Raw genomic sequence first — 21,021 nt, 5'->3', positions numbered from 1 at the left:
AAAACATCAGCAGGAGAACAACCTCATTGCCTGGAGGGAGATTAGGAGAAACCTCTGGGACCACCACTCAGCCTGACACGGCAGGACACCTGTGTCCTCCTCTGAGCTTTCCTTTCTCTCTTCTTACCATTTCTCCTACTATTCCTGTCTTAAAAACCTTTGGAATGAAACCGAGCAGGACCCTGTGGGGGCTCCTGAGCACGGAAACCTTTGCATGTCCTCCATTTCTTGTTGGTAGGTCAAGGGATACATATAACGATAAGCTCTTCCGCAGAACAAAAACCCCCAACAAATGGAAGATGCTAACTACTTGATGAAGCCTTCTTCAAAGAAGATCAGGAGACCACCTGAGGCCAGATTAAGGGAGTACAGGCCCTGCGCACACCCTGATCGTTATCAGCAACCCCGCCCTTGAACCACTGTTATAAAACTCCTCACCAAATTCCCCCAGGTTAGGACACACAGTTTTTGAGGCCTGAGCCCGATGTGTCCCCCTTTGCCTGGCAAAGCAATAAAGCTATTCTTTTCTACTTCACCCAAAACTCTGTCTCCAAGATTCAATTCGGCACCGGTGCACAGAGGCCAGGTTTTCGGCGTCAGTAACAGCAGGCAGGGGGTTGAAATTTCTTGAAGTTTCCCACATTACACGTAGAATGTTGTATGCTTTCACCAATTTGGACCGCAGAGATAAACAGGGAAGAGTGCTTACATCTCATACACCCCTGTGATTGGGCAGATATGACCAGAACCCTTCCAAATGAGGATCCAGAAAGAGTGCCTTCTCTTCCATTTATCACAGACAGGACATCTTGCTCTGGCATTTATTATTTTACTATTTAGAAGTTGTCTTGGTCCAAATGTGTAAGAATGGCAAAAAATAAATACATAGATGGATACACACACATGCACACACACATCAGGATTCTTACTCTGAGTTGTTAGTGGTGCTTTTGAAATCTTTCTGCAAAGCAGAGGTACAACTTAAACCCATGGCCTTTTGAGTTCTTGTTGCCTCAAATACTGCTTCATGTTCATGTTCATCTAGAAATGTCACAGATTTATGCCAACATGACTTAGGCAAAGTAATAATGGTAATGTATAATGACAATAATAATGGTAACAATAACAAAAATCCAGCCCCTGGACCCAATAGAAGCTGTCACTCTCTAGACCTCCTTTCAGCTTCACCTGAGAAATTCTCTCCGCTCCCCTCTTTCTTCAAAGTTCATTTAAGTGTCTGGACTTCTGTAAGCCTTTGGTGATTCCCAGGCAAAAATCATCATTCAGGTTCTATGCTTCCATGGCAATTTGCCCCTGAAATTTGTCTTCTGTCACGTGATATTAAAATGAACTATTTTTGCTTCTTCTTCTTGTAAGACTGTGAGGTCTTTAAAGGCAGAGAACAAGAGTCATTTGTTGTTCCAAGGGCCTAGCACACGTCCCCGATAATGCTTAGTTGAACTAAATGGAATTTATTTGAATTGAGTTAAACTGGCTCATTAACACAAATTTCAGACATGAATATATTCCAAGGTATATGATATGAAGATTATTTGATAATATCTCTGCAATATCAAAAGACCAAGGAGCAAATATTCTCATGAGCCATGTCCAGGTTTGCAATGCACCTGATCGCATATGCGTACTGCGTGCAAGGCAGTCTCAGCTGGGTGCACAAGATTTATAATTTTGTGTTATAAGAATGTGATAGAGTGAGGCAATTTTGAAATGATGGCTAAAATATTGTGTGAGATGTTTCGCGCAGATGCCATGTGTTGTTCACAAAGTTGTCTCAAATTAGAACTATAAATCTAACCGTAAGTTTGAGACAGTCTAGGAAAAGATTCAAGGATCCCCTCCAGGAGTCCATTCTAGAAGTTTTACCATCCTTAGTGATCAGCAAGTAATCGCATCCTTTCGGGACTTGCCTACATCATCTCATACTATCTTCCCCACAACCTTATGAGGCAGACAGTATTGACCTCCCACTTCTTAGATGGGCAAACTGAGACAGGTTGCGGGTAAGTCAGGCTCATAGATATTAAGCAGCTGAGCTGGGATCTGAACTCAAGCAGTCTGGCTCCAGAGTCCGTGGTCTGTACATTCTAGGTTTTATACACAGCTACCCAGTACACTAATCTACTTCAAGAACACATGTCCTCAGATCTAAGTTAATCCAAATTACTGCGTGTTTACCTCTTGATTTCCAGTTGTGTCTTTTGTAGAAAAGAGAAAAAGGTATTCAGCACTCCATAATCATACCATGAATATTTGAAGACAGTTCTAAAGCTGTTTCTGAGTTTTCTTTCTGCAGTTTAAATAATTCCAATTAGCTTAATTTTTCTCCCAGAGATTTTTCTCCCCCTATCTCATGTCACCCACATTTTTCAGGCACATTTTATTTTTTTAGATAGACTTCCAAATTATGAAGACCCAAACTGGATAGGAGTATTTTCCAGTTAAGGCCTGACCCAGGCCATATGCGGGAAAAGTATTCAGGAGTTTTGCTTATCTTTTCCTCATTAACATTCCAGTATCATGTTTTTTTGTTTGTTTTCTCAATAGTTTCTCTATTGCTGACTAATTCTGTACTTGTGACATAGTTGTTAACTTTGAAAATCTCATATTTTTTTTCACTATAGCTCTTGTGAGCCATTTTTCATCTTGTATTTGTGGTATGGGTCATTTTTTAAAAGTGTGTCAAGGCCAATCTAAAAGGGTCACAGTGAATTTAGTTCTCACTATATGGGATGTTAGCAACTCCACCTAATTTGGTATCATCCACCAACACAAGATGCTTATTCTCAACTCTATCATGTGGGTCACTGAATAAAGTATTTATATAAACCTCTTTTCCCATAAATATACTTTTCTAGCTTCCAGATTGCCTGGAAGTGCTGAACTGAATTACAGTTTAATCCTTTCTAAGAACTGTAGTTGATTATCTGAGCTTTATGCCGACTTATGAAAAAAAAAATCAAGATTCACTTTCAAATCTGAAGAAATACTGATGTTTGGCCACTGCTCAGTTCCTGGAAGACAACCAAAGTTGAATTTTTTCTAAATACAAGAGGGACAGCAATGTTCTTTGGAAGCAAAAGCTTGGCCTGTATATACGGAACTTACTGAGAGGGCTCTGCCCCTCAGCTTGTTTCTAGACTGGCATTCCTTTTAGTTATTGCTAAACAGAGAAAAATTACAATCTGGTAGCAAGCGAGGGCAACTATAAACTTAAGAATTGGACGTCTTTAAACGCAAGTTTTTATATTGTTTATTTTATATCTTGTGTCCTAGAAAGGAGAAGACAGGCCTTCTTTTATAAAGGAAGTTTCATGGCTTTTTCTTTGCTTTCATGTTTGCAGGGCCAGCTGAGGCACTGCTCATGCCAATAAATCCCAGACCTGGAGAACCACCTGGAGAGTTTGGAAAATTCACATGGTCAGCCTCTCCCTAGACTTCCTGAATCTCCACCTTTTAGGTGGTTTTTTGTTTTCTTCCAGTTTTATTGAGATATAATTGACATACTGTACAATTACAGTATGTAATTGCACAGCACAAGTACAGGACAAGCACTGCACAAGTCCAAGGTGCACAGCATAATGATGTGACTAACATTCATCATGAAATCATTACCACGGTTTAGGGAACATCCATCATCTCACATAGATACAAAATTCAAGAAATAGAAAAAAAATATTTTTTTCCTTGTGATGAGAACGCCTAGAATTTACTCTCAACAAATTTCACATATAACATAATACAGTAGTATATTATCACATTGTACACGACATCCCTAGCACTTATTTATCTTATAACTGGAAGTTTGTAACTTTTGACCACCTTCACCCCATTCCCTCTCCACCCACCCCCACCTATCCTCACATTCCGCCTTTGGTAACAACAAATCTGATCTCTTTTTCTATGGGTTTGTTTCTTTACTTTTGAAGAATAGACCTACAACACTACGTTACTTCCTGGTGTACAACATAGTGATTTGATATTTCTATACATTTCAAAATAATCACCATGATAAGTCTAGTTACCATCTGTCACCATACAAAGTCTCGGGTTCTCTGGTTGTAGGGCTCGAGGTCCTAGAGCTGATGTTGGCCTGCTGACAGGTGGGGCCGGATCTCGACAGTTGGCTGCAGGGCCAGGGGGCCCGGGGCTAGTGCTGGCCCACTAGTGGATGGAACTGGGTCCCAGGATCTCTGGCTGCAGGGCCTTGGGAGTCCCAGAGCTGATGTTGGGCCACTGGGGGGCAGGGCTGAGACTTAGGGGCTCCTAGGGCTGGTGCCCTCCCCCGCCCCACTGATGGGTGAGGTTGCAACCCAGTGCTAGTACCAGCCCACTAGTGGGCAGGGCTGGGTCCCAGGGTAGCCAGGGGCTTAGAGGAGCCTAGGGCAGCTGACCTGCTGATGGGTGGGGCTGTGTCCCAGCCCAGCTAGCTGCTTGGCTAGGGGCATCCCAGGACTGATACTGGGCAAGTCTGGGTGCTGGGGCTCATAAGCTAGAGGGAGGATTCTAAAATGGCACTTGCCACCACCAGTGTTCTTGTGATAGAATGAGCTCCCCAAAATGACTGCCGCCAGTGTCTTACGTCCCCAGGGTGAGTCCCAGTTATCTCCTGCCTCTCTGGGAGGCTCTCCAAGGTCAGCAGGTGGATTTGACCCAGGCTCCTTTCAAATGACTATTTCTGCCTTGGGTCCCAGAGCATGTGAGATTTTGGATGTGCCCTTTAAGAGTGGAGTCTCTTTACCACAGCCCTCTGGGTCTCCTAAAATTAAGCCCCACTGGTATTCAAAGCCAAACGTCCTGAGGTCTCGTCCTCCCAATGTAGGACCTCCTGGCTGGAGAGCCCAGTGTGGGGTCTGGACCTCTCACTCCTTGGGGAGAACCTCTGCAATTGTGGTCATCCTCCTGTTTGTGGGTCCCCTACCTGCAGGTGTCGGTCTTGACTATACTGTGACTCCACCCCTCCTACCCATCTCGTTGTGGCTCCTTCTTTATATATATATATTTTTTTTAAATAAATTTATTTATTTATTTTTGGCTGTGTTGGGTCTTCGTTGCTGCGCATGGGCTTTTCTCTAGTTGCGGTGAGCGGGGTCCACTCTGCGTTGTGGTGCGAGGGCTTCTCATTGCAGTGGCTTCTCTTGTTGCAGAGTATGGGCTCTAGGTGCGCAGGCTTCAGTAGTTGTGGCAGGTGGTCTCAGTAGTTGTGGCTCGCGGGCTCTAGAGCACAGGCTCAGTAGTTGTGGCACACAGGGTTAGTTGCTCTGCAGCATGTGGGATCTTCCCGGACCAGGGCTCGAACCTGTGTCCCCTGCATTGGCAGGCGGATTCTTAACCACTGTGCCACCAGGGAAGCCCCTTCTTTATATTTTTAGTTGTAGAAGATGTCTCTGCTAGTCTTCAGGTTGTTCTCATTGATAGCTGCTCTATAAATAGCTGTCATTTTGGTGTGCCTGAGCAAAGAGTTGAGCTCAGGGTCTTCCTACTCTGCTGTCTTGGCCACCCCCTTGTAGGTGGTATTGAGATGTGGGGGAAGGATATCTCTATTTTCTAAAACCTCCCCAAATTGGTTAAATCATTTGTAGTTAAATCCCTGTAATGAAACACCAAGCAGCCATTTTAAAAGGAAATAAACCTACATGTGCTTATATGGAAAGGTCTCACATTAGCCACACAGAATGTGCAGTAAGTTCCCATTTGACACGAATTCATCCTGAATTTTTGATATTCATATATACTTACATACATAACATATATGTATACCGTGTACATTTAGATGCATCACCAGAGGCACCTGTCAATCAGAAAGAATGCCACCTGCAGTACCAGAACACCTGTGTCCAGTGCAACACCTTGAGATGATGGATTGTAGGAAAGAGAGAGGGTCGCAGGGGAGGGACCAGGGAGCCTGGGGCCTCAGGGGGCTGGGAGCAGTGTTTATTTACCAACTGACATGGAAGTATTTCATCATTTTCACAACTGGGTGAGGATTAGTCCTGCATTTACATTCATAAATCAATCCTGGAGGGATACCTAATAACCTGAAACTAGCAGTGTATCAATCGACATTGGCTGATTTAAGAAGAAAGAGAATTTACTGGGAGTACATTGGGTAGAATCACCAGGAAGGCTTGGAAAACATACAAGAATTAAAGGAGAGTGGACAGCAAGCTATAACCACAGACAAGACCACACTGCCGAACCCGTCCAGTAGCCCCCTGCTGCCACCACGCCTGGTGACCGGAGGCTGCCGCTGGCACCACTTGCAGACTTTGGAATACACTTTGGAAGCACTTAGCGCGTCATCTTGTGACTGTTTAGACATCACCTTCCCCTCACTGGACTGTGAGCCCCTTGAGCATAGGAACAGCATCTCATTAATCTCCCAGTTTCCAGACCCCACCCCAGTCCCCGGCACAGAGTGAGCAGAATGCTGAATGAAACAAATGAGCCAATAGAATTTAATGGCCAGATATTAGACTAATATAGGCAGAGAGAGTGACAGCTGTCTCTGGCCGTGTCACTTTAGAACCTACTTCATGTCACACTTTTTTCTCTGGTCTTCCACTTTTCCTCTTACCTCACTGGCTGGTTGCATATTCTGAAGTTGAGTTGTTGGAGCACGTAAGGGGTTTCCTGCATGTTGCTTGTTCCTCCTCTGTCCCCTCTAAGCTGTAGAGTGACCTACAGCTGATCCTTTGTCTTCTCTAGCTTCACTCTCCTTAGGTAATCTTATCCAGGCCCACAGCCAGTTACTTCCAAAATCTGTATTTCCAGCTCTGGTCTCTCCCCAGAACTCCTGATCTCTATATCCTAAGGCCAACTCATCTCTACATGGATGACTAGTTGACATCTCAAATTTAACATTCCCAAATAGAACTCAAGATTTTCTCCCTCAACCTGTTCCTCATCCAGTCTCCCCTGTAGAAACACCAAACACCCAATGGCTCAGGCCAAAAAGTTTAGAGGTTTCCTCACCTTCTCTTTTCTCATCCCCAACATCCAATCCATCAGCAAATCCTGTCAACTCTACCTTATCCAGAATCCATCCCTAGTCCAAGTCACCATCTTCCCTCTTCTGGGCCACCTCTGTAGCCTCTAACGGGCCTCCCAGCCTCCATTCTCCATCCCCCACTCCCAGCCCATTTTCCACACTGTGGCCAGAGCAATCCTTTCAAACTAAATTGGATCATATTACTCCTTTGCCTAAGGTCCTCCATCTGATTCCCATCCCAATTAGATAAAATCCCAACATCTGGCCACAACCTACAGAGCACAGACTGTCTGGTCCCTGCTAACTCCCTCTCAATCACCCTCTGCCAGAGGGGGCTGCAGCGGCATCGAAGGGCACAGGCCACGTTTGCCTTGTCGTGGGGATATCCTCCGGGTCTAGTGCAGCAGGTACACAATAAATATTTGTGAAACAATGAAGCAGTGGTTTAGTAAGACAAACTGACAGTTCTAGACTGGTAACAACAGCTCTGTACCTCAGGGTCCTGGCTTGAAAAGCCAGCAGTGTAACCACCATTCTTTCTGGTTTGCTGTGAGACCTAATGGAAAAAAATTTTCCAGCTCTAAAAATCCACCCAATTGTTCTTTAATGGGTACATGCTACAGTGTGCAGCGTGTGATGACATTTAGGGCTCCTCCTCGCTTTAGTCTTTGTGTGCAGTGACACAAGACTCTTCAGTCTTCAAGCAAACGCTCCATTTGTGCTCTTTAGGTCTGCATCAGCGTGTGATTATCGGCCACGGTAAGGCATGTGTATGAAGGGAAAAAGCTGAGTGTGGAGGAGGAGATCATTACTCCCAAGTAAAGCAACAGCATTTGGGGAGGAAGCAGCACGTTCATCCAGAGTCAGTGGGCTCAGAGAAGTCACATGAAAGAACACACGCCCCTGAAGGAGAAAGTGTGCTCTAAACCCACGGCCGGATCCACGCAAGGCCTGACTGCCCTGCTGCTGGCACAGTGTCAAGTTGATCCCCAGCTGTCCGAGCGTGTCACTGATTCTCTGCTTTTTGTTATTGTTTTCTTTTCCTGGAGGGTGTGTTTTGTTTGTTTGTTTAACATTCTCACACATGGTTTGGTCTGCACTTGTAAAGTAAAAGGACTGGAGAAGAGGACATAAAAATCACCAGTCAACCTGCAATCACGTCCCGTAGTTTATGGAGAGTTGACACCTACTCATTTTTTCTCATCTTCCTTTCCATTGCCTGCCTTTTTTTTTTTTCCTTCTGTAAATGTTTAAATCTGTGCCTCTAAGACAGGGTGAGGGAGTGTTACAAAACAACAGTATCAAAACAAATTTACCAAATTTACCAAAAATTCCTCAATATCAAATATCCCCTGATTATGTCATAGACATATGAATATATGTATGCATTATATGTAGTATATATATCTTAAAATACTTAGCTTGTTCAAATCAGGATCTAAGCAAGGGCCACGCATTGCATTTGACTGATGTCTTTTAAGTCTCTTTTTTAAACCTAAAGTTTCCCTTTCCCTCCTTTCTTCCCCCTTGTCATTTACTGAAGAATAGGGCATTGTTTCTATAGAGTTTCCTCCATTTTAAATTCTTCTGATGGAATCTCTGTAGTATTATTTAGCATATTCCTACTCTCCTGAATTTCCTATAAATCAAATGTTAGATTTAGAGGCTCAATCTGCTTTGGGTTTTGTTTTTTGGCAGGAACACATCATAGGTGGTGGTGTATATTCCCATCCAGGCACCTGAGGATTAGATGTCTCTCGTGATGTTAACTACAGCTGATAATCATTGCCTAGACCCATTATTCCATTAAGGTTTTGCAAGATGGTAAGATTCTAACTCTATCATTCCTTCTACATTTCTGACCTGGAATATTTCTATACAGAGAAGTTTTTCCTCATCAACCATTTGGGTTGCCCTGAGATACACTTTGAAAAAAATCACTGCCTGCCAGGAAAAAGAGGCAAATTCAAATGCAACAGCTGTGCTGCTTGGTAAGAGTGTTCATCAGAGCGTCAGTGCAGAAGGAGGATGGAGTGACCAGTGGAAACGAGATGTGAGCCCCTCCTCTTCGGGGTCCTCATTATTTCTGCACAGATGATTCTGAGCTGGCTCATTGCTGAGCCTGTGGTAGTCTCCACTTCACAATTTAGCCTTACCTGCATGCTTCCCCATGCTGTTACTGAGCTTTGTCCTGACTCTGTAGGTCAGCCCTGAGGACAGGAACCTTACCTTATGCTTGAGTCCCTGATAGACCTCGCAAGGCACTGAGCCCTGCTTAGGCTATCAACAAATGACTGATGACCGTTTGTAAATCCAAGAAGATAAGTCATTTATTTTATCATTATCATAATCATCCTCAGAAGCACTTCTGAAGTGTCTATCTGGTCACAGGGCTGCGTGGAATGACACAGTTCCACCCTTCAATAAGTTTTAAATCAGTGATGGACAACACCACCACAGATGGACATGTAGGAGCCAGATATCTGAACCAGCCCTAAATGAATACACAAAATACACAAATATATTCAAAAGGTAATATATTACTGCCAAATTGCCTTCCTGAAGGCTCAGACCAGAGTATACTCTCCCATCAGTGTATGAGAATGCCTACTTCCCCACCCACTTGCCAAGATTAAACATGATCACTTCTCGGAATCTTTGCCAATTATATAGGTGAAAATGGAATCATATGTTCTAATTTATACTTCTAATCAGTAGTGAGAATGAATACCCCTTCATCCTGGTCATTTGTGTTTCTCCTTTTGTGGCTAATTACCTATTCTTTTGCTCTAGGCGCTGTGGTCCCTTGTGCACTGCTGGATTGGGTGGGTGCTAGATGTCACCACTCTGCAAGAAATCAGGGATGCTTTTGAAAAAATATCTGTTGTAAAAATAAAAATAGAAAATACATGTAAGCAAAGAAATGTTTCAAGAAAAATCATGCATAATCCTACTTTTCAGAGAGAATCGCTTTTAATAATTTAGTTATTTCCTTCCAGACTTTCTACACATATAATGATATGTGTTTTTTACACACATGGGATCTTACTATCTTCAGCTTTCCTGTAACCTGTTTTCCTCATAGGAACTTTTGCAATTTCTTCCAAGAATTGAGGCAGGAGGTAGATGGGTCCCCCTGACCAGGGTAAGCAGTTGGAGATTTGTTCCCTGTGGACTGATATTCCAATTGTCCCTAGCAGGACAATTGAGAGAGGAGGCTGCACCCTGCCCAGATAGAAGATAAGAGACCACATATTTCTCATTCTTGAAGTCAAGGAAACCTTCCAGACTAGAGAGCTCCTTGGAGGTCAAAAAGGGAGGGACCGCCACCCCATAGTAAGTGATGTCAACTACCCATAGGCCTCTTCGCTAGAATCCATCTTGGCTAAGAGATGCGCACGCACACATGGGAGGATCCTGAGATATACCAAATACAGACTCTGAACCAGGCAAATCAAAATGATTGGCCAAAGGAAACCGGGAAGAAATGCCCCATAAAAGTGATTCAAACTACCACGAGGGCGCAACTCTCTCTCTGAGTCCACCTGTGTGTCTATCCACACGTACTGTACTCTTTTTCTCTAATAAACACTTCACTTGTTTCACTACTTTTCATCTTTGTGGGAATTCTTTTCTGCAAAGCCGAAGGGCCAGGGCCTTGTCAGTGACCACTGGTCTAGTGGCTAGGATTTGGTGCTCTCACTGCCGCGACCCGACCTCAATCTCTGGCCGGGAACTGAAACCCTGCTTCAAGCTGCTTCAGGCCGAGGCCACCCGAGATCAGAATGCTAAATCAATAAGAGAAAGACAAACATAGAGTCCATTAATAGAAAAGTAAGCAAAGGATATGAATAGGTAATGATCAGGTACTTAAGTTCAGATTGTTTTTCTCCCACCAGGCTGGAGGTGAGGTTGGTGGGTCAGGAGTGGCTAAGGCAGACGGAACTCCTATCATAAGTACCTAAAAAGTGTTTTAACAAGTTTAACTGGGATCTGGAAAGCATTTTGAGATTCTGAGCTAAAAGATGGACAAAAAAATTTCATCAACTAAGAACGAATACCTGGACACCATCTGCCTTGATCTAGAATTTATGACAAGGTACTGTTATTTTTATTATCTTTATTACTTTATTTTAATATTTATTATAATATAGTTCCTTGAGTTGGGTGATGTGTTTACTCGAAGAAACTCAATGCATTTCACATTATATTATTTCTGTGATAAATCAGAAAAGGGGAAGCACAAATGACCAATATGAAGAGGTATGCATCCTTACTGTTAATAGAAAGTATAAATTAGAATAAACATACAATTCCATTTTTCACTACCATAGAATTGGCAAGGACTCAAAGGAATGGTAATGCCCAGGTGAGGGGTGAGCATTCTCATATACAGATGGAGGTAGCCTTGCTTTGGGGCTAGGCTTGGGGAGGAAAGTCAGCAATCATAAGGTCTTGAGAAGGAGTGTGCTCTTTGATGCAGCAATATCATTCGCAGGGCTTTATCCTAAGGAAAAGAGCAGTAGTTTGAGAGACAAGGTATGTATACAAGAAAATAGGGGACTGGGCAAGGACACTGTGACATATTCATACCACAGAATACCACAGTGCAATTAAAATCATGTTTTAGATGGGTACTGGCTGAGTTCACGATGTATTTCTCTCTGAAGGAGGGAGATTGCAGACAAGGGTACACTGAACGACCTCATTTTTGTTTGTACATAAATGCACACAAATGACTGAAAGGAGATTCACCTAATTATAACAATGAGTTATCCTGAGTGATGAGATTATGTGCATTTATTTTTTTGTGTGTGTTTTCTAAGGTTTCTTTTTACACTGAACAGGGATTACTTATGTAAATTAGGCAGATGATATCATTAAAAATTATTTCTAGAAGAAATACAGGTTGATATGGGGCAACCACCAATAGACTTAAGACTTTGATTCTAAATAGCTCCAATGTTCTGACACTGGTCAGTTGCTGGGGGACAAGTGTCCCCCGCAAAGGTCCTAGGCGTGGGTGGCCATTTTTGTGCCAGGATTCAGTGTGACCTGAGCTCTTTGGCCCCAGCACATTCCCCTTTTGCTCTGCTTAGGCCTCTGGGTTAGACGCAGGAGAAGTAAAGGAAACAAGAATAAATCATTCTGCATAAGGAGGACAACGGAGGCCAAGGTGCAAAGCAAGTGGTGCAGGACACCAAGCCCCTTAGCATGGCTCGCCTAGACCACCTTGGGCACCACCCCACAGAGAGAAACTCAGAGGCAGAGAACAACTTTATGAACCCACTGCCAGACACAGACTGCTCTGGAGACGTCCTGCAAAAACAAGGGCACAGTTCACCCTATGCTCTCAGTCCCCTGAAACTGCTTGCTGTCTGCAAACTGAAACTTGTTCAGAGGGAGGAGAGCTCAATGGCAATGGGCTTGGAGGAGGCACATTTATTTTTCTTTCTTGGTATGAAAATTAGCTGGAGTTCCGTGGTGGCTTAGTGGTTAGGATTCCAGGCTTTCACTGCCGTGGCCCAGGTTCAATCCTTGGTCAGAGAACTGAGATCCCACAAGCCACGCAGTGCAGCCAAAAAAAAAAAAAAAAAATTAGCTAGAGATCAAAATGCCATATGCCAAGTTCTAAGTAGGATGATTTGTATCTATGATGGAACTGAGGCTCAAAACAGAGGTAAAGATGGAAACACTGACACGGTTGGACAGGCTGAATCCTGAAAGAGGATGATGATTCAAATGTTATAGGACCCTGCAGCCCAAACAAAGGCGGAATAGAAAGGGTTTTGCAGCCCCTGGAAAAGGTTAAGAAATAAGATACCATCTTTCCCACATGAAGAAGTCCTCATTGCTCCCCTAGCCAACCCCACAGCCCAGCTCAACTGCACAAGGCCCCATCACCACCCGATTTTCAGGTCTGAACCCTGTGAGAACCCCAGGAAGCATCCCCAGATACCCCCACCCCATCTCTGCCTATCCAGACCCCTCACATCTTCCAGAGCCGTCTCTATGCCCATCTCCCAATCCCTTGACCTGAGAGGCTCTCTCCTTTAAGCCCTACTGCATAGTGTTTCTTGATTTCTGACTTCTAGCCTCCTTTTTGTGCATGTGTTTATCTTATTCTTCCACTTCTGCGCAGAGGGCAACCTGAACAAAGACCATATGTGGTCCAGCTCTATGCCCACATGTCAGGTGCGACATAAGTATTTGCTGAATATTTTTTAAAAACAACTTTTTACTTTAGAACAGTTTTAAAGAAAAATTGCAAAGATATGATAGAGAATTCCTGTATCTCCACATCCAGTTTCTGATTATTAACATCTTATATTAGTATGGTACGTTAAGGAACCAATATTAATACATTACTATTAACTATAATCCATGCTTTATTAGGATTTCCTTAGTTTCTACATAATATCCTTTTTTTTGTTTCAGGATCCTATCCAGGATACTAGATTAGATTTAGACATCAGGTGGCAATTTCTCAGACTTTCCTTGTTTTGTTTTGTTTTTAATTGAGATATAATTCACATACCATAAAATTCACTCTCTTAAAGTGTACAATTCAGTGATAGTCTACTGACAAAGTTGTGTAACCATTAGCACTATCTAATTCCAGGACATTTTCATCACCCCAAAAAGAAATCTTGTTAGCAGTCACTCCCCATTCCCTCCTCCCCTTAGTGTCTGGCAACCACTAATCTACCTTGTTTTATGGATTTCCCTATTCTGGACATTTCATATCATTGTAATCATAGAATATGTTGCTTTTGTGTCTGGCTTCTTTCACTTAGCATGATGTTTTCAGGCTTCATTCACCTTGTAGCATGAATTAGTACATCATTCCTTTTTATGGTTGTGTAATATTCCATTGCATGGATATACCACATTTTTGTTTATTCATTCATCAATTGTTGGTCATTTGGTTTGTTCCACTTTTTTGGCTATTATGAATGATGCTTCTTTGAACATTTGTGTACAAGTTTTTGTGTAAACATATGTTTCCAATTCTCTTGGGTATATATCTAAGAATGGAATTGCTAGGTCATATGGTATATGCTTAACTTTTTGAAGAACTGACAAGCAGTTTTCTAAAGTGTCTGCATCATTTTACATTCTCATCAGGAATGTTGTGAAGGTTCTGATTTCTCCACATTCTCATCAACACTTGTTCTTCTCTAACTTTTTGCTCATAGCCATCCTAGTGGGTGTGAAGTGGAATTTCACTGTGGGTTTGATTTGCATTTCCCTAATGACTAATAAAGTTGAGTGTTTTTTCATGTGCTTATTAGCCATTTGTATATCTTCTTTGGAGTAATGTCTATTCAAAGCTTTTGCCAATTTTTAAATTGGATTATTTAGTTTTTATTGTCAAACTGTAAGAGTTCATTATGTATTCTGAATACAAGACCTTTATTACATATAGGATTTGCAAATGTTTCCTCCCATTCTGTGAATTGTGTTTTCACTTTTTTCTTTATAACAGCTTTATTGATATATAATTCACATGCCATAAATTCATCATTAAAGTGTACAATTCCATTTTTTTTTAGTATATTCACGAGTTGCTATACAATCATCACCCTCATTTTCTTGATAGTTTTCTTTGAAGCATAAAAGTTATTAATTTTGATGAAGTCCAATCTATCAATTTTTTTCTTTGGTTGCTTATGTTTTTGGTGTCATTCATATTTAAGAAACCATTGCCTAACCCAAGATCATGAAGGTTACACCTACATTTTAAGAGTTTTCTAGTTTTAGTCCTTACATTTAGGTTTATGGCCCATTTGAGTTAAAGCTTATATACAGTGTAAGGTAGGAATCCAACTTCATTCTTTTGCATGGGAATATCCAGTTGTCCCAGCACTGTTCGTTGAGAAGACTATTCTTTCCCCATTGAATTGTCCTGGCACACTTGTCGAAAATCAGTTGGCCACAAATGTACGCGTTTATTTCTGGACTCAATTCTATTCCATTGATCTAAATGTCTATTCTTATACCAGTACTAAACAGCCTTGATTTCTGCAGCTCTGTAGTAAGTTTGAAATCAGAATGTGTTAGCCCTCCAACTGTTTTTCTTTCCAAGACTGTGTTGGCTATCTGACTATTACATTTTCATATTAACTGTAAGAAAATTAAAGTAAGAAACTTCAAACTGTCTTCTAAAGTGGCTGCATCATTTTGACTCTGCAATGAATAAGAGTTCCTGTTGTTCTGAATCCTCATCAGCATTTGGTATTGTCAGTTTAGCCATTCTAATAAGTGTGTAGTGGTATCTCATTGCTTTTTTAACTTCCATTCCCTAATGACAAATAATGTAGAGCATCTCTTCATATGCTTGTTTGTCCTGAGTATATTTTTTTTGATAGGGTGTCTGTTCATACCTTTTGCCCATTTTTTGACTGGAGTGTTTGTTTTCTTGTTGTTTTTAAGAGTTCTTTGTATATTTTGCATACAAGTCCTCTATCGGATACATGTTTTGCAAATATTTTCCCCCAGCCTGTAGCTTGTCTTTTTGTTCTCTTACTTGAATATTTTGAATTAAAAAACCCCTCTTGGTAAGCTTTAACAATGCACCTGCTTAAAAACCATTAAAGGGTACCCATTCAAGACTGCTGCTTTGTGAATTACAAAAAGGGACTCCACCTGGAAAGATCCAGAATGAGGTGAAGATATGCATTTGGATCTCATTCCCCATCCACTTCCTTCGCTGGTGACTTTGTGCAAGACAAAAACTGCACAATCACACTGCAACAACCCACATTGATCTTAAGTGTATCCATAATAGACTTATAGAACCCTCCATGATAGGGCTCTTGCTTATTCTCCAGCCACATCTCATCCTTCTACCCTTCCTCTCTACAGCCTCAAAAGCCTTATCTCAGCAACTTGAAGGAGCTTTGCTTCCTGCCTCAAGACTTTCATATGTTTCTTCTGCCAGTGTGGCAGGCTGACTTTTCAGATGACCCCCAATGATCCTTACCTCCTGGTGTTCATGGCCTTGGTGGTCCCTTCCCTTGTGAGTGGGCTAGACCTTGTGACTTGCTGCTAGTGAATAAAGTAGAGCAAAAGTGATGGAATATCACTTCCAACATTCGGTTGTAAGTGACTGACTTCTGTCTTGCTTGCACATTCTCTCTTCCTCTCTCACTTGTTCACGCTAATGAAGCCAACTGACATGTTGCAAGCTCCTTTTGGAGAGACTCGTGTGGCAAAGAACTAAGAAAGGCCTTGGGCCGATAGCTTACGAGGAGCCAAGGCCTCAGTCCAACAGCCTGCGAGGAACTCAGCCCTGCCAGTAACCACCTGAGTCATACTGGAAGCAGATGAGGCCTCTCTTTTGCAACATTCATCATCATTGCAATTAGTTCATTATCTGAGTATTCATTTCCTATCTGTCTTCCCCAAGACTGTCAGTTCCAAGTCAGAGCTGGCTATATTTTTTCCATACTGAATTCCCAGGACCAAACAGGGTGCCTAACACAGAGTGGAGATATAGTAATTGTAGAATGAAAAAATGAATCAACAGTTGAAGGAATTAATAAATGAAGTACACTGAAGCCTCATAGGTCAGAAAGGAGGCAGGAAAAAAAAGCCCAGTGCCCTAGTAAAGACAGTTATAAAAGTCCCACAATTCCCAGGGTTTGTTTTTTTAAATATCAAAAAAAAACCCCAAAAAATCTCCAAAAACCAAAACTCAAAAATCAAACCATGTCAACATGTTCTAGATAAAAATTTGTTATGACAGTGTGTAACCAAATGCTCTATGTAAATAAAAAGTCCAAGAAAGTTTCGTTCATAGTCAGGATTTTTTTTTCCCCCTTTTTTTTTTCTCCCCCCCCGCCTCTTTTTTTTTCCTTTTCTTTTTCTTTTTTCCCCCCCTCAGGATTTTGATTTTTAAAAACTTGGCAGTTTTAACAGGAATAACAGGAATTGACCTGGAACATAAAGGATGAGAGTGAAGACAGAGTGCCTGTTGAACAGAAGCTGCCCCACATGATCGACAGGCTGGAGCTGCTGTTCCTCTGCTCTTGATATTAAATCTGGGAAAAAGCATCCAGTTTTTTCCGTTAAACGAACTTTTAGCTAAATGCAGAAAGGAGGATTTTTGAAGTTTGGGGATAAACCTGTGGCCACAGAAAGGTAAATTCAGACCAGTTGTTTTAGTTGGCGAAACTCCTATAGGACTTTTTAAATGATGATACTATCTAATCAGCAGCCAATGAAAGGGTTTCATCAGTGGGTCCTAAGCTTCACTGCCTACCAAATAATATCCAGCTCACTCCCTGGTGGGGCATGTGGAGGCTCGGCTGACCTTTGCAGCCCGCTCTTCTTCTGCTTCCCCTCGCACACCTTCCCCCTCGCACACCTTCCCCCTCGCACACCCATGGCGCTTGCCTTCCTCGGCCACAGGGCACACCTTTTCATCTCTGTGCCTTTGCACATGGTCTTCCTCTGACTGGCGGTCCCCCTTTAGTGCCACCCAGTCCCTGCGACACCAGATTCAAATCTCAACGCTCCCGATTCCCCCAGAAGTGAGGGCTCTACTGATCTGTCTCAAAGGGCACTTGGATTTACCTCTTTAATGGCCTCTAACACATTCAATGTTGTATCATTAGCAGGCATGTGTTTTACTGATCCTCTCCACTACTCAGACCAGAGGATATGGTCTCTGTCTTGATGACCTTTTTTCCTTACATTTTCCAGCACAAGGCTTTGAATGGAGCAGGGGCTTGAAACATACGTGTTGTTAAATGAATAAATGAAAAAAATGAATGAAACATATATGCTAAAAGGCTTTTAAATGAGTCAGATGTACTTTATATCCCAATGCCAATAATAATATAGCCATAGAAAGAGATTTAATGTTAAAAATATTTAATTTGCCTTTTTATGAAATTTTGTTTTCAAATGTACCAATTACACTCCTCTCATGAAACAAAAAGGAACTTAGAAATGAATAAACAGAATGTTTCTTCACTAGTCCACTAGAACACTGACTAAATGTCCTAATACATTACTCTAAGTGGTCATGTAAAAGCCAAGGAAGTAAATAAATAACAAAGCAAACTATTAAATATAGGAAAATGAGCTTTTCAAAAGCTTTCTGGAATTCTTTAGTCTATTGTTGAAATTTTAACAAAATAATTTGAACAATTTTTAAAGTTTAATAATAAACACTAGTCCTGTATAAAGTGATTAAGTCAAAGTAGTTTACTTCAAATACAGGAATTACAGAAATGGAATGTTCAGATTATTTAGGGAATGTTGTTTGAGAGGACAGCGTTCTCATGACTAAGTCCAGTGTATCCTGAATCCTCATGTTATTTCTTTCTATCGTGGAAGACTGTCTCCCAGACTTCATGCTTTCTTCTGTATCGAGGGGGATAAGGGTATGGGGGTTGAACTGACATCGAGGCTCCCCCAGGATGCCAACTCTGTGGAAAGAATTATTGGTATAGCTGAATATTTGCTGAGGCCAAAGACTAAGGTATTGGGTTGGCCAAAAAGTTTGTCTGGGTTTTTCTGTAACATCTTATGGAAAAACCCGAACAAAGTTTTTGGCCAACCCAGTATATGGTTGGCTTGTGCGTGTGTATAAAGCTAAGACTGATACACACACACACACACACACAAATACACACACACACACACACACACACATCTATTTCTTAAATATGGGTTCAAAAACTCGACCCATAGCAAGATTTTGTACTGGCCCTTCCCTTATTTCCCAAAGATGATTCTTCTAACAGGAAAACCTCAGTCTTACAAAGTCTGCTACTCACTTCACCAAATTAGAACTATTTGAAGTCTAGCCTAATTTCCTAGTTTTTTCTAGTCTAGATGGGTATACCAAGAGCTGATCTGGAAAGAAAACAGGTCAAGAGGAACAGGGGATGGTAGGAAGATGGTGCTTCCACCTTTGTTCAGCTTTCTGGCAGAGGCACCATGTCTGAGCCCTTGCCCCTCCTGGGCCCCACCTAGGAAGCAACACTCAGTCTTCTCTCTTTCCTCTCTCCTTGGGCCACTTACATTGGCATGTGCACAGAGTCCAGATTTTCCTTGTGTTCTTGCATCCGGGCTGGGAATTTCATGCCTACTTGATGGTACTTTTTCTCAGAGATATTCTGAGCTTTTTCTCTGAGAGAGGGCAGCAGAGTAGACATGACTGGAGAGCGCATGTTAATGGCTTTTTTCATCGCTGGGCGCTTTGCCATCATTCTCCTGGGGGTGGGGGTGACATTTAGGTCACATCATCTTGTTTTCTAGAAATGTCCTTGAGCTTAGGAGAGTCAAAAGGTCATACCTGAATTGTACAAAAGTCATGCGTTTCTTTTCCCCTCCTGACTCTTCATCCTCACGCTTCCTTCGAGGAATGTTGAACATGTCGGAACGAAACAGCCTCCCTATTTCTTCCTCAATCTCTGTGAAGTGTTGACGTCGGAAGACAATCCAGGCTACATACGTACAGAAAGTATAAAAGGACTACGACAGAAAACAGACGAGAATCGGAACCCACGGTTACGACATGAAAAACTCCCACCTGTCTATAGAACACTACTAAGTAGACACAAACCCAGGTGACCTGCTCTCTCCACATGCCTGAAGGGCTGTGGAAAATTATACATGTACTCACCTTTGCAGGAGGAAAATCAGACCAAAGATTTAAGGAGTGGCACACAGCTTATTAGTATCCTTTGTAGAAAGGATATTCATTAAACATAGGTGCCTGACAAATGTCTATTGGTTGTTGCTATACTTCATGTTTCATATCAAAGAGCAGAACCCCTAAACGTAAGTGACTCACCTCAAAGAATTTCCAGTCTTTTTGTGTATCTGATATTTTCCCCCTGAAATATAACAAATCACAACTATAGGTTGGAAAGGGAAGTTCAATATTTCAGTGATCTAGGCAACCCCTTATCTTCAAAAGGCCTTTTGCAGATCATTACCTGTGGTCCCATACCTATTTAGTCACATAAATGCTATCAAAAGGCATTGATAATGAGTGCCAATGTCTTTTTCTTCAACTTCTTAGGTTACCCAGATCAAAACCTCTAGTGTTTGGTCAAAAGTTAATCAACATATCCTGTGATAAACCATAATGGAAGAGAACATGAAAAAGAATGTATATATATGTATAACTGAATCAATTTGCTATACAGCAGAAATTAACACAACATTGTAAATCAACTATTAAAAAAACTAAAACAAACCCCATTAAAGTGGGGTTCATAAAAAAGCTAATCAATATAAATTCAGGATAAACAAGCCAGCCCTCGCTGTATTCTTCCAAATGTTTCTAGTAATGTGAGTGTTAGGGAGGTGAGGAGAGTGGAAAGGTGGTGAAGAGGTAACACAAGGTGTTAGGAGGTATGGAAGTAAAGAACTAGAGGCTAAGTCTAAAATAAAGAAAAAGAAAAAAAAAACTTAAACAATGGTTATGGCTATTGGGTACAGAAAGAATCAGAAACAAAACAGACACAGGTCTATCTATGCCATACAATCAACTGGCTGGGAAGAAAAGTGCGCTCTTCCTTCTGAACGAGGTATGTAGATCGAGCCTTGTCTCTTAAAGGTAGGCAAACGCCCAAGAGTCCTTGCAACACAAATTCAGTGTTAAGGGTACTGGCATGGGCACACTTAGTAAACTTGGCCTCCTTCTCCATTCAGAACACAGACCGTTCTGATTCTGATTGCCAGCCTTGGGAAAGCAGGCATGGCCAGGGGAGGACTTGAGAGTTGAATGATGTGGCTATGCACCTGCAGTCACTTGATCAGTCTTGGGGGCCAAGGCCAGACCCAGGGCGCTCCAAGGTTGATCCTGGGTCTGTTTCCGCTTTTGCTTTGGGTTTCCTTGGAGTAACTAACTCCTAGGATTGGCCCTGGTATCAGGTTCTCCAGAACTGTCCTGACTCCCATGGTCTGGGGAAGTTGACCCAAACTCCTCAGGACCTCCAGCTTTTTCACAGAGACTTCATGGGCTGTATGGGCCCAAACTAGCC

At 42.0% G+C, this 21,021-nt stretch overlaps 1 protein-coding gene and 1 pseudogene across 1 annotated transcript in view; both read right to left on the bottom strand.

The window, feature by feature from the left end:
- The window catches only part of LOC133084717 (nucleolar protein 56-like), an 86,482-nt pseudogene extending 77,311 nt beyond the window's left edge, over positions 1 to 9,171 (bottom strand).
- A 9,095-nt stretch (positions 9,172 to 18,266) lies between these two features.
- The window catches only part of PPP1R36 (protein phosphatase 1 regulatory subunit 36), a 32,010-nt gene continuing 29,255 nt past the window's right edge, over positions 18,267 to 21,021 (bottom strand). Inside the window, exons 7-10 of the mRNA XM_061181486.1 lie at positions 19,824 to 19,866; positions 19,323 to 19,501; positions 19,049 to 19,240; positions 18,267 to 18,450 (exon numbers count right to left, since the gene is read on the bottom strand). Coding sequence (XP_061037469.1) covers positions 18,267 to 18,450; positions 19,049 to 19,240; positions 19,323 to 19,501; positions 19,824 to 19,866 — 598 coding nt within the window. The remainder of the gene's footprint in view (positions 18,451 to 19,048; positions 19,241 to 19,322; positions 19,502 to 19,823; positions 19,867 to 21,021) is intronic.

The sequence above is a fragment of the Eubalaena glacialis genome, chromosome 2 (genome assembly GCF_028564815.1).
Source record: "Eubalaena glacialis isolate mEubGla1 chromosome 2, mEubGla1.1.hap2.+ XY, whole genome shotgun sequence".
NCBI classification, from domain to species: domain Eukaryota; kingdom Metazoa; phylum Chordata; class Mammalia; order Artiodactyla; family Balaenidae; genus Eubalaena; species Eubalaena glacialis.
Note: the sequence above shows the minus strand (reverse complement) of the source record. Positions and strands in the feature narration are given on the sequence as shown.